The sequence below is a fragment of the Thermobia domestica genome, chromosome 10 (assembly GCF_964235325.1).
Source record: "Thermobia domestica chromosome 10, izTheDome1.hap1.1, whole genome shotgun sequence".
Lineage (NCBI taxonomy): Eukaryota > Metazoa > Arthropoda > Insecta > Zygentoma > Lepismatidae > Thermobia > Thermobia domestica.
The window spans coordinates 189,267,242-189,279,881 of record NC_137463.1 but is presented as its reverse complement, the minus strand read 5'-3'; the positions used below and the strand labels follow the sequence as shown (position 1 = coordinate 189,279,881).

Here is a 12,640-nt window from a genome sequence, read left to right as displayed (position 1 = left end):
GTCACTTGACGCACTTGATATAAAATTTCAAAGTTTATCAAGATTTAAAATATCGAGTCCAGTCCCAAACATTGGGAACATATTTCCATATTCCATATATTTCCATATTCACACTACTAAATTATTGACCAAATTTCAGTTCATTGAATTTAAGATCACTATTTTTTTTTTTTTTTAGTATAGATCGTGGAGTCAAAGGTTCTAGTCACTGAATAGTTAGGTTTCCGATCGTAGGGGAAGGATTTGTTTCATAGTTTACTGATAGAAGGATTCGTTGGTGGGGCACACTGTTTCGTAGCTTACTAATTTCACTATGATCTCGCAAAATGAATTTGGATAAGGATTAGGGTTATTTTTACTTTTCTTACGACCTGCTACTTGTTTTATTTACATGCAGTATTTAACATGATATTCAACTTTAATAGTCACAAACATGAATAACAACTCAACAAAATGTCATTTATTACAATTTACGCGGTAATACTGTATATCACAAATAGTTGGTCAATATCGGGTGTCAAAAATCTATGGCAGCCTAAAAGAACCAAGGTAAATACCGAGCCCTTCACATACATACTCGCATATATATATATATATATTCATATTACTCAATATAATAAATTTCACTTTAATATCCATCATAGTATTTCGTCGACATTTAAATTCTACATAACCGTTTATATTCAACAAGTATTCACGCTTACTTGGCTCAAAATAAACAAAAACCCTGACTATCAAAAATTCACTTTTTTCCCTCATAAGGTTGCAACATTGTACTTTATATGTAAACCCGATAATCAATAATCATTCTCAATTTACTAAATATCCGCGTATAAAAAATAGTTGGTGTTATTTAATAATTTGACATAAGAGGTGGAAATACAACAAATAGAGCAGGCACGTAACTTTTCAAACTATGTAAGTACATATATATAGATGTATATACAGAGAAAGAAAAAATCAAGGTTATTCGAAACTATACTATACTAATACATATACCATATAACCAATCAATAGAAAGAAAAACCAGAAATCAGTAATCAATGGATATAATTTGTTCGATCAATGAATAACAAATAGGTTTCTAGGAATCTGAAAGCATAGTGTACCTTCTCGTCAGTTTCTCCCGTGGTGGATTGAATATCGCGAAAATGGTCCTGAGTTGTGCTGCAATACCTCCACGAATTGCATCCCTCGATGTCTCAGTTAGTACATACGATCGAAATAAGTGATATGAATATTGTATGTTTTTAATGAGTTTCAGAAACCGGGGGGGGAGGTTGAAAAATTAAAAAATAACTCTAGAGGAGAAGTAGAAGAAGAATAGGTAAAGAGAGAGAAGACAGAACACTACAACTACGAAAGATAAGTGGTCGAATTTACGTATACAACATACTATAACCAAATATTCTCTTTTATGCCAAAAAGGGTTCGGCTTACCAAATAAATAGCCGATAAAAGATGTCTGCAAAAATCAGACAAGTCTGTGTCCTCGATGGGATTTTCGGAAAGACAAAGGCTTTAGGGAAATCCCACCACTCACCGTATCCGGTCAACACCCTTGCAGATTCCAGAATCCTCCGGAAGGTTAGAGACGGCGTTAGTTTAGAATTTCAAAAGAAAAAAAAAATCATCCGACCTCTAAGAAACTAGGAGATTCCAGAATAGTAATGAAATTAGAGTAATAGCTAAGATATCCCTAATTAGTGATTTGCCAAAATAAAAAAAAATTAAATAAACTGAATTTTGGATCGGTGATTTCTATTGCCAAACTTCACCGATAGCTCCCCTTCACAGAATGCGCTAAAATTCTGAGGCATCGATTAATTTCCATCACTATCTAGTTAAACTAAGAGAAAAGAAAACGAAAATATTCAAGGTGGGATGGGGTCGATGCCCGGGTACGGAAATGACATAAATATTAATTTAGTAGCGGTTGATTTAATCGGATAGTCCGAACTGAGTTATATGAGCACTGCATAATAAATAAATAAGGTAAGCAACGAGAAAAAAAAATCTCGGAGAGGCAATGAATGTTAAAGGTACAAATGACCGAACCTGTACTTTTCGAAGATCACAGAATATAGCAGTTAGTTTTCTTAATTATCATTTCTGTCAACCTTTAGAAGTAATTCCCACATGATGCTACCCTATCTATTGAAAGGCTTAAAATCCGGGGCTGTTACTATGAGGTACTTAAATGCGAAGCAACACACAATTTCCAACTACAATTTACTATCCAAGTAGCAAACTCGGTTGGATGAATGTACTGGTGTAGAAGTCAAAACGCGAGAGATTTTTTTAAACATATTCATATTTTCACTATATAACATACACTAGGCCTATCTATTTAAATATAGGTGTCATATCATCTCATTCATATTAATTTATATCATATTATTAATATATCATTACATTCATTCATTATCTACTAATTTTCGCGCGAAGTAATATTTTATAGACACCCTATTTCATACATTTTACACGCAGGCCATACACATATTTATATTACACACTAATAAATATATAATTATCACAATCTATCACGCTCAAACTACCACAGATAACATTCATCGAACCACGTACTCTTTGTTTCGAAACACCCAAATTGTATTTACAGTAACGGCATATGGGCTTTACTTCTATTAAGAAAATAGGTGTTCTTTATTTCAGTGAATATTTCAGTTACTACTGGACCTAGCAAGCTGAAATTTTCAGCACAGTACGATCTCATGCTATCTTATATGAATGTATACTCATCTGAACCGAAAACCATGTCCACGGGATGTAATTTAGAAATAAATGGCCAAAATCAAACAACTTAAATCACTAACTCGTGCAATGACGTAATGTTAACAAACAACTGATTACCGAAAACGAGCACTATGGCGCTGTAGTGGAGGCATAATTTACCGTGTACTGAAATATATACTTGTACTCATTAATCAGAAATCTAATATTTACTCTGGTTTATTTATGTTAGAAAAATGGTACTAAATTAACGCATATTTATACACTGTCCTAACCGAAAATTCACACACTCACACAAAACTACTAACTACATACACCACTGTTAGTACTATACATAAAGACAACTAACTAAACCAAACATGCACCATTTAATTACATGCATGTTGAGGGAAAATACTCCCTTGTTGGTATATACAGTTGGCTCTATTTAATTTAGGGGGGCAAAATGAGAAGGGTAACCCTAGGTCCAATTGACCTGACCAATTGTTTACATAATGATTGCTAAAGATTGATGCCCTGGGGGCACCTTAACGAGATTTATTAAGGGACCCTTCCCCTGAAAGGGGAAAAGGCCCTAAAACAAACAATAACTAACCCATTCCCCCGCTAGAACTGGTTCAATTTCGAAAAGGGGATAGGAGCCCTTTTACGCTAGCTTAAGCTGCCATTATGATAATTAACATTGCAACTATAAAACCTACTGTGTACATGCAATTACTAAATAGTAAAAAAAATCACATTTACTATACACACTATAATATATGTACGAAACCAGGTCGTATTTCCCTAATCCTAACTGAGTTTTAAAATGTCAAAAATCACTTTCCTATATTGTCTATTCTTTGGCTTGGATAACGAGCAATATGGCGTCTGTAAACACAAATCCTTATTTCACTGAATTGCAGCTTCTTTACCAAAATTTGTGGATTTTCCGGGCTCCTATTCCGTTGTAAACCTTTAACTATTGGATTACATTATATGTTACCTTAGTTTTCCTTGGAAATTCAAGACCTTCCCGAAAAATATGTAGCAAGAAAATCTCAAGCTGCTCCTGCTAGTGTGTCTTCGATTATTCTGATAACATTGCGCCGAAAAGACAGAGGTAGGAGAATTCCTCCAATCAGAACGAAAACTTTAGCCGCGGAAATTACAAAACAAATAGAAATTTGGCAAATCCAGATATAACCGGATCTGAAAGTGACTATGGACTAGTGAGAGGGGGTGAGGGAAAGATTAGGTACCTGACTAAATTCTACATTGGTCTGAAATTAAGAAAATTCATATCCAATGACGGAACTATGTTTCAGTATGACGTCAGAATGGTAAACCTTGTAACTATTCGACTTGTATATGCGAAAATGGGATTTACACTTAAGCAAAATATAAATAAGTATATTATTCAGTGGGAATATGGTTACTAATGAAACCTTTCGATTCATTATATTTAATTCGAAGTAAAGAGAGTAAATAAATTGTGTAACTAAACCGAAATTGAATAAAAAAAATTACTTGGTACAGGGTGCGTAAAAAAAAGTTACCATTACTTTCAACTGTAATGGTACATTACATCTGTCCTCTCCGAAATGATATCTTGCTAAGAGTGTATGGTATAATCGAGGCATCCTGCATCGGATTATCACGTTTGATGAAAAATGGACCTGTTGTGACAATCATAAACGGTCAGGTCAGAACAGTGGTTCGATCATGTACAACGCCCAAAGAACACCCCTTCGCCCAAAAAAAGTGTTGCTGATATGGTAATCTATGATGGGAGTAACCTACTGTGTCCTTCTCAATAGAGACTAAACCATCACTACGGATTGTTACAGTGCTGAACTTCGTGAAATATTCTGGACACTTGTCCAGAAGCATCCAACAACGGTTAAGAAAAATGTTGCTCTCATGTTGCAGAACAATGCATATTCACATGTAGCTCAAAGAATGGTACAGATTCTCTATGAGTTGCAATGAAAACAATTCTTCACCTACCGTATTCTCCTGACGTCTCTCCCACCGACTAACACCTTTTTCGGCATTTCAATCACTTCTTGATAGGAAAGAACTTCCTGGTGACTGTGAGATGCAACGTTCGGTTGAAGATTTCTCCACATCGTAGACTCCAGACTCTATTCCTAGCGTTGTATTCTGATCCAAGGCAGTCATAATAATAATATTGCTCCATACCAGTCACAGAGTTGGGTATTGTAAAGATTTTTGTCTTTTAGGGTGGAGCAAAAAGATGGTACACGGGAGTTGGTGCTTTTCCATCCCCTTTTATTATAAAGTTTCCTCCTTTATACAATATATTACAAATAAGTTCTAATTATTTAGAGATTTGTAGGTGAAATTATAGGGGCCCAGTGAACATGCGTCTAGGGCTTGTTGGGTGGGTTGATCTCAGTGACCATGCGTCTTAGAGAGGATGTTAAGGAACTCTCAATGACTTAAGGGTATAGAATAGGTGCTTCTCAATGATTAGGTGTCTTAGAGAGGGTGTTAAGTAGTGCCGTGCCGTAGAAAATCAGCGCCCGGGGCAAGAGTATACGACAGCGCCCCCGTACATATGAGTGAGGTATATATATATATATATATATATATATATATATATATATATATATATATATATATATATATATATATATATATATATATATCTTCTTTTTTCCTCCCGAATTTTGCGCCACCTTTACTGCGGCGCCCGGGGCCGTTGGCCCGCTCTCTCTCTCCAAAGCACGGTACTGGGGTTAAGTTGCTCTTAATGACCATGCGTAGATTTGGTGGTTTGATCAACCAGGCAAGATTGATGTTTTTATGGTGTCCTGTCTCCTTTTTATGCAAAAATATTGCTGACTACTTGAACTCTTCGCCACTTGCCGATCGTTAGCGATGGTGGACGACGTCTTCTGTGTGGTTGTCGTCTGAAGTGTGTTTACATCTAGCATGTGGTGTAGAAACACGTGGAGACTCACAGTATTCTTGGATTCTTTTGGTTCCCAGGTTTCTTCTCTATAGCGCAATACCCCAGATTTCTCTGTTGTCACTCCCAGACCATGGCGCTTACCGGTTGTCTTGCCTTTTATATGTCTCGGCCACTGAATTACACATAATACTACTTTTTTAAATGCAGATTGTTTAAATCGTCGATCCTTTTATTTTTATTATTTTTTTAAAAACATGATTGAATATGATAGTTATGTTGTTCATTAAATATCAATCGCTCATGAGAACAAAGTAAATCTAAAATTCAGACCTCAAAATAAATTGATATTAATTATTTTTTATGTTGTATATATGTGTTATTTACAAATAATAGTGATTGATTGTTACAGAACGCGTGGACAGTAGCTGGTCCTTATTGGACTGATGCATCGTTTAGTTTTATGCACAGTGGAGGGATAAGAAATTCTGTTGACGAAAAGTCAAATAATGGTACGTATTACGTATTTTTTTGATAAAACTAAAAAAACAAGGGTGGAATAGAGGAATTTTTTATTTAAAAGAAATAATTTCCACAGTTTATTAACGTTTTTAAAATTATTTGAAATAAGTTACACATACTCAACACGTTAAGTCCCTAACAGAATATCTACAGTGAAAAAAAGCTAACACAGGACTACGTAGATGTAAGATGAATTAATAAGTAATTTGTACTAATTTAAAAAGTAGTCTTATCTCGTAGGTTACCACATAGTACAATGATTGCTGAACCGAAAAACAGAGGTGTATCCTTTTATCTTTTCTTTATCGCTTTACTTACACTGAGAGAAGAAAGTACTTACATGTTAGTAGAGATTAAGTGGGTCGTGGGTCAAGATTTATAAATCAGTCAGTGGATCAACAGGCAGTGATTCCCTGCAACGCACCGTGACCCACTCTGACCTACTCTGGCTAACCAACCCACTATGACACACTCTGACCCACTGACAAACTCTGCTTAGTGCATTGTAGACAGCATCTTTTGAACACTGGTGAATTTGTCTCCGTTTTACTTTTAAGGTCTCCACATTTCTTCCTTTTTCATTTGTTTCTATTTACTCACCTGCGATGAGTATATCTAAGTGAAAAAAGAACCTCAGATTCTTTTGAATATTGATATTTGTAATTGTAATAATAGCAACACGACTTACTAGTTGGCTTTGGGAACAGTCGAATTTTACATTTTCTTCACGTTTGCCTACTTTACCTTCATTTGAGACCAAATTCCATTCTATTTTCCACTTAAATTATCTGTAATTCAACAAGGAAATAATTATATAATTAAATTGAAATTCATCATATTCGTGACAAACACTTTACCATTTTATATCATGAAGGTCATATCCACCGGTATTGTAACAAAGCGGTGCTTGAGTGATTGACTGTATATTCGAAGCATAGAAAATTTTACAAAAAGTTTAAGTCCAACTTAGAAACAAACTCGTTCGCCATGTACTTATGCATTCCGAAATACACTTCTCATCGACTAGTTACTTCGCTATTCAACCCAACTCATTCCCCTCCTCCACCTCTCCTTGTCTAAAGCGGTGTGTGACGTAATGTACTTTTTCCATTCAGACGGAAAAAACAGGAACCAGTTTACAAGGTTTATCGCTCTAAAACCGTCTCTTTCATTCGTTTGTTCTGAAATGCTTTTCTAGAGCATGAATAAAACAAAACGTCATAAAATGTTCCCATAGCTTCATAAACACCCTTATTTGGATTCGGTCCCTTCTTCAAAACCTGCATATCACATCAACCTAGGAAGATGCTCTTTGTGAATTCTATGGAAATTGTTAATCATGGCAGTAGGTTTTGTGCTTCCCAAAGTCTGTAATGCAGGCGTAGAGCTCTAAAAACTACTGACAGAAATGAGTGTTATTCATTTCTTGTCAGTAATTGCAAGCAAATATTCCAGTTGGCGTCATTTGGGCAGGACAGAAGGGTGTAATTGCTCCCCTTCCTTGACCTTGAGAAATACATATTGTTTGATCAAATGTGTAGCAATATAATAATAAAAAAAGTTCGATCCCAGCTCGTGCCAAGCTACTAATAAAAAATGAAACTATTACGTCGGCGGAGAATCTCCGCCCCCCCTCCCGGATCCGGGCAAAATCTAAAATGACGCTGTTTTTAACAACAAACCTATATAGTTACGATAGCACATTGCTAAAGCGCTTCGGGTAGGATAAAGGAGACGATAAGCAATGAAGGAAATGGTGGAATGAAAAGTGGGAGGAAACGGAAGAACCCATGCTCATGGTGTTTGTCCACCACAAAGTTTATTTGGCACGAGCTCGGATCGAACTTTTTTTATTATATTACTACACATTTGATCAAACAATATGTATTTCTCAAGCTCAAGGAAGGGGAGCAATTACACCCTTCTGTCCTGCCCAAATGACGCCAACTGGAATATTTGCTTGCAATTACTGACAAGAAATGAATAACACTCATTTCTGTCAGTAGTTTTTAGAGCTCTACACCTGCATTACAGACTTTGGGAAGCACAAAACCTACTGCCATGATTAACAATTTCCATAGAAGTCACAAGGAGCATCTTCCTAGGTTGATGTGATATGCAGGCTTTAAAGAAGGGACAGAATCCAAATAAGGGTGTTTATGAAGATATGAGGACATTTTGTGACGTTTTGTTTTATTCAGGCTCTAGAAAGACATTTCAGAACAAACGAATGAAAGAGACAGTTTTAGAGCGATAAACCTTGTAAACTGGTTCCTGTTTTTTCCGTCTGAATGGAAAGAGTACATTACGTAACACACAACTTTAGACAAGGAGAGGTAGAGGAGGTGGATGAGTTGGGTTGAATAGCAGAAGTAACTAGTCGATGAGAAGTGTATTTCGGAATGCATAAACACACGGTGCACGAGTTTGTTTCTAAGTTGGACTTAAACTTTTTGTAACATTGTCTATGCTTCGAACTGTACGAGTGCAAACTCTGAGTAGTAATAATTTCACAGCATTGTTTTATTACAAGTGTAAACTTTAATCAGTGGAGAGGAGGGCGTGGATAATGTATCAGAGTTGATGACGATGGGTTTTGGTGGTTGGTGGGTCAGACTGGGTCATGGAGGGTGGTGGGTCAGTGAGTCATGGTGGGCCATTGGTTGTGTGTCAAGGGTCAAGTTTTCATTAACACACGCCATCTCTGGTAGTTAGGAGCTAGTTGAATAGAATTTCAACTACACTTCTTAACTTGGTTAAATACCTGCACAATCTCAAATTTAAAGCCCATTGATTTATATGGAGAATTAATTATTTTCTATTTCCTTTGAAATAAACTGGTATTTTAGTGGTTTGCTTTCATTGACTTCGTTTTTGGATCTATTTAAGTATCTCTTACTTCGTGAAAATTAAGTGTTGTTCTATATAGTTTTCATAGTTAATAATCAAATTAAATTTAAGTAATATTAAATTTATTTTGTCAAGGCAAGTTCATTTAACCAGACTTTAATACGAAATGAATAAAATCACATCATTAACGTTCAACTTCGTTAAGTGTTAAATTTGTCAATAAAATTCAATAAGGCAATGTTAAATTTGTCAATAAAATTCAATAAAACAATGTTAAATTTAACAATAACATTCAATATAACGATGCTAAACTTGTCAATGAAATTCAATTTTACTATTTTGTACTAAATCGAAATAAATAAAACAAGCAGCATTGTCACGTGTACACCACATGAAGGAGTTTGATTTGTATGGCTTGAATAGTTTGTCAGTTACTGAAACCAGAAGTAATTGTAGATTTATATCAAGAGAAGTTAGAGTGGAGATCGAATATATTCTTCGGACGCTTAATTGATTGCAGAAAACAACTTCTTGCTATCAGCCACTATTTGCAGTCTGTAACGATCAAGGTTAAACCGGAAGTAGTTTACTTCTACCACTTCCGGTTTGAATAGAGAAGATAAGATAAGATGACGTCTATTTTTAGAACGCTAAATAGATTCGAGAAAGTACTTCTCCTCGCTATGTATTATCATTTTTACTCTATGTTGATCACTGCAGATGTAATGAATTTGTACCACTTCCGGTTTCAGTAAAGAGATGAGGATGGAGACATTATGTATTCTTGGAACACTAATCGATTACAGAAAACCGCTTCTCTCTATTTATTACCGCCTTCGCTTTATACGATAAATGTTAACACCGAAATTTTTTATACTTCTGGTTTGAGTAACGACTTACGAACTCCCTTTTACATTTTGACTAAATTTGGTGATTATTAATCAAGTAGTTTCTAAGAAAGTTTGTTTCTCGGACAGACGGACGAGAAGGGCAAATGTACAAAGAAGCTTTGGTAAACCAAACTCTTTCCTTTTTTTTTTTTTTTAAGAAATATAATTTAACTGATTTTTCCAATGTGTGGTTGGTGTTCCATTGCTCGAAATCGATGAGCATTTCCAATAGAATTGTGTATACAGCTAAGAAGTCTGTATTCATAATGGCTGTACATTGAAATAAACCACAGATGAACATAGTTTGCCCCATGACGCAAAATAATATCGTTATTAAAACGTTATCTCGCTACTTTAGAAATGAAATAAAATCATTTAAAAAGAACATTCTTGTCACTTACGAAACTAATGACAAGGTTTAATGAGTGTTTGAATTGAGTTTGTTACAAAGTAGTCGTTCACACAGCAGGCCTGTATCCAAGGGGGTCTAGGGGGACGGCCCCCCTAAATTTTTACTGGTCCCCTAAAATTTTCACGGTAGGCCTGCAAATGAACTATAATATGGTGATGAACTATCATATTGTTGGATCGGGGCCCCTCTACATTTTTAGGCTGGCTACCGGCCTGTCACACAGTAATTTCAACAATGTTAATTTCAAATTCATCTCAAATGAGCTGACTAAATGACATGAAATTATTTATAAGAAAGGTTTACAATTATACGATAAACTTGTAACGAAAATTCATATTACGAGTAATTTCTCACGATAAAAGAAAAAAGCTACATGAAATACCAAATCATCTGCAAATATTTGGTGTTCGTTGTCAAAAAATCCGATTTTGCAAGGTATTCTTGATTACTATGCTTGGGTTAATGATTCAGTGCTTTTTTTTTATTTTATTTTATTTGATTTTTTTTTTTTTTTTTTTTTTTTTTTTTTTTTTACTAGTGGCCAACTTTACTAATAACAACACTTACAAGGGACATCACCCAATTGTCCGGCTCCGATTTCAATGAAATTTTTATTGCTGATAGAGGACTTGTATTCATTACTTGTGATGACAGAAATTTTTGCCATGGTGCATGTTTTCTATTTTTTAATAATTTTTAAAGGTTGTAATGTGGTTAATAGAGATTACTGCAGAAGTCCCTTACTACCCTTTGTAAACGGAGTGTTAATGAAAGAACAACCATGTAGATACGTATAGGGCCTAGGGGGAAGTCATATGGTACGTATGACCTTGACGGCAGCCATCTTGAAATCCACCATTTTGAATTAAGGTCAAGTTTTTTAAATGGGAATAGGGTAATATGATACATAATTTCGGACTAGAATTTAATCAGGAAGACAATGGTGAAGTTAGTTTTAAGATACACCCATTTGGTGAAAAGTTACAGGCATATTAATTGTTTATACTTATTATGTGCGTAAGTCCCTTACCTCCGCTTCTAACCCGCGTATTAATGATAATAAGTGGATAAAGGTTTCGGTAATACATATTACGCGTAGAATGAAGTGATACGGTAAGGGTATCATTGACGGCACCCATTTTGAAATCTGCCATTTTAAATTAAAATGAAGTTTTGAAAACTGAAAACCATAGCATGTGGCACCACATTTTAATAGTAAATTTTCCCCAAAAGTCAATGGTATGCTTATTTTTGTCCCATAGTTAAGCAATATGAATTTATGACTCTTCTAATATGCACGAAACGTCCATTATTCGATCTTTCAAATTGGCAATACTCCTAATTTTCATCGCATGTTTTAAGATTCCAACTGGTACTTTGCAATTGTTTCCATGGCTCATGTTTTCTAAATTTATTTCCTTTTTTTAAGAGTTGCGATTTGTCAGTTCATGAATAGTGTTGGGATAAGCATCCAGCAATCTTTCTGAATTTTGAAGACTTGCCATGTAATTATTAATTTCCTATACCTGCTCTTCAAAAACTCGTTTACTGTCATGAATCATCGCAGAACGAAAGAACTCCAACTTTGCATTCAGGTAATACCGGAGACATAGCTTGTAATGGATAGTAGATGAGACGAGAAATAAGTTGAAAATTCACTTCAAAAAAGGAAACGAAATATCATTGTTGTGTAAATCAATGGTCTTTTGTTTTGTTTTATATTTATTTGTTTTTTGTATATTTACTTATTTATTTTCTATGGCATTTCTAGCGATTGTTGTCGATGGTTCATGTTTGTAAGCTTTATAATCAGTATTGATCGGGAACTCGATTAAGTTACACCTTTTTATAAACAAGTTATCTGTTTTCATACTTTGTTCACGGTACAAACAGTGTGTTGGGAACAATCATATTATGTCTCTTTGATATTTTCTATGATTGCTGCTGTTCCTTTAAAGTTATAAAGTTGTATTTATTAAAAAAAAAAAAAAAAAGTACTGTTTGTCGTTTGCGCAACATGTAGGCTACATTTCATGATAATTTTGAGTTCGTGTTACATCAATTTCTTATAATTTCATTTGTATTTCTTTACATCACATAGGTCCATAGGTACCTCATGTACTCTGGGTTAAAATAAATAATTACACTGCCTAGGACATTAATAATTACATGGCAAGTCTTCAAAGTTCAGAAAGATTGTTGGATGCTTATCCCAACACTATTCATGAACTGACAAATCGCAACTCTTAAAAAAAATGTAATAAATTTAGAAAACATGAGCCATGGAAACAATTGCAA

General features: G+C 34.8%; 1 protein-coding gene across 1 annotated transcript in view; it reads left to right on the top strand.

Annotated features, from left to right (window-relative positions):
- Positions 1–12,640, top strand: part of LOC145662893 (snake venom 5'-nucleotidase-like) — a 141,123-nt gene that overhangs the window by 109,342 nt on the left and 19,141 nt on the right. Inside the window, exon 6 of the mRNA XM_081728869.1 lies at positions 6,081–6,180. Within this exon, the coding sequence (XP_081584995.1) occupies positions 6,081–6,180 (100 nt within the window). The remainder of the gene's footprint in view (positions 1–6,080; positions 6,181–12,640) is intronic.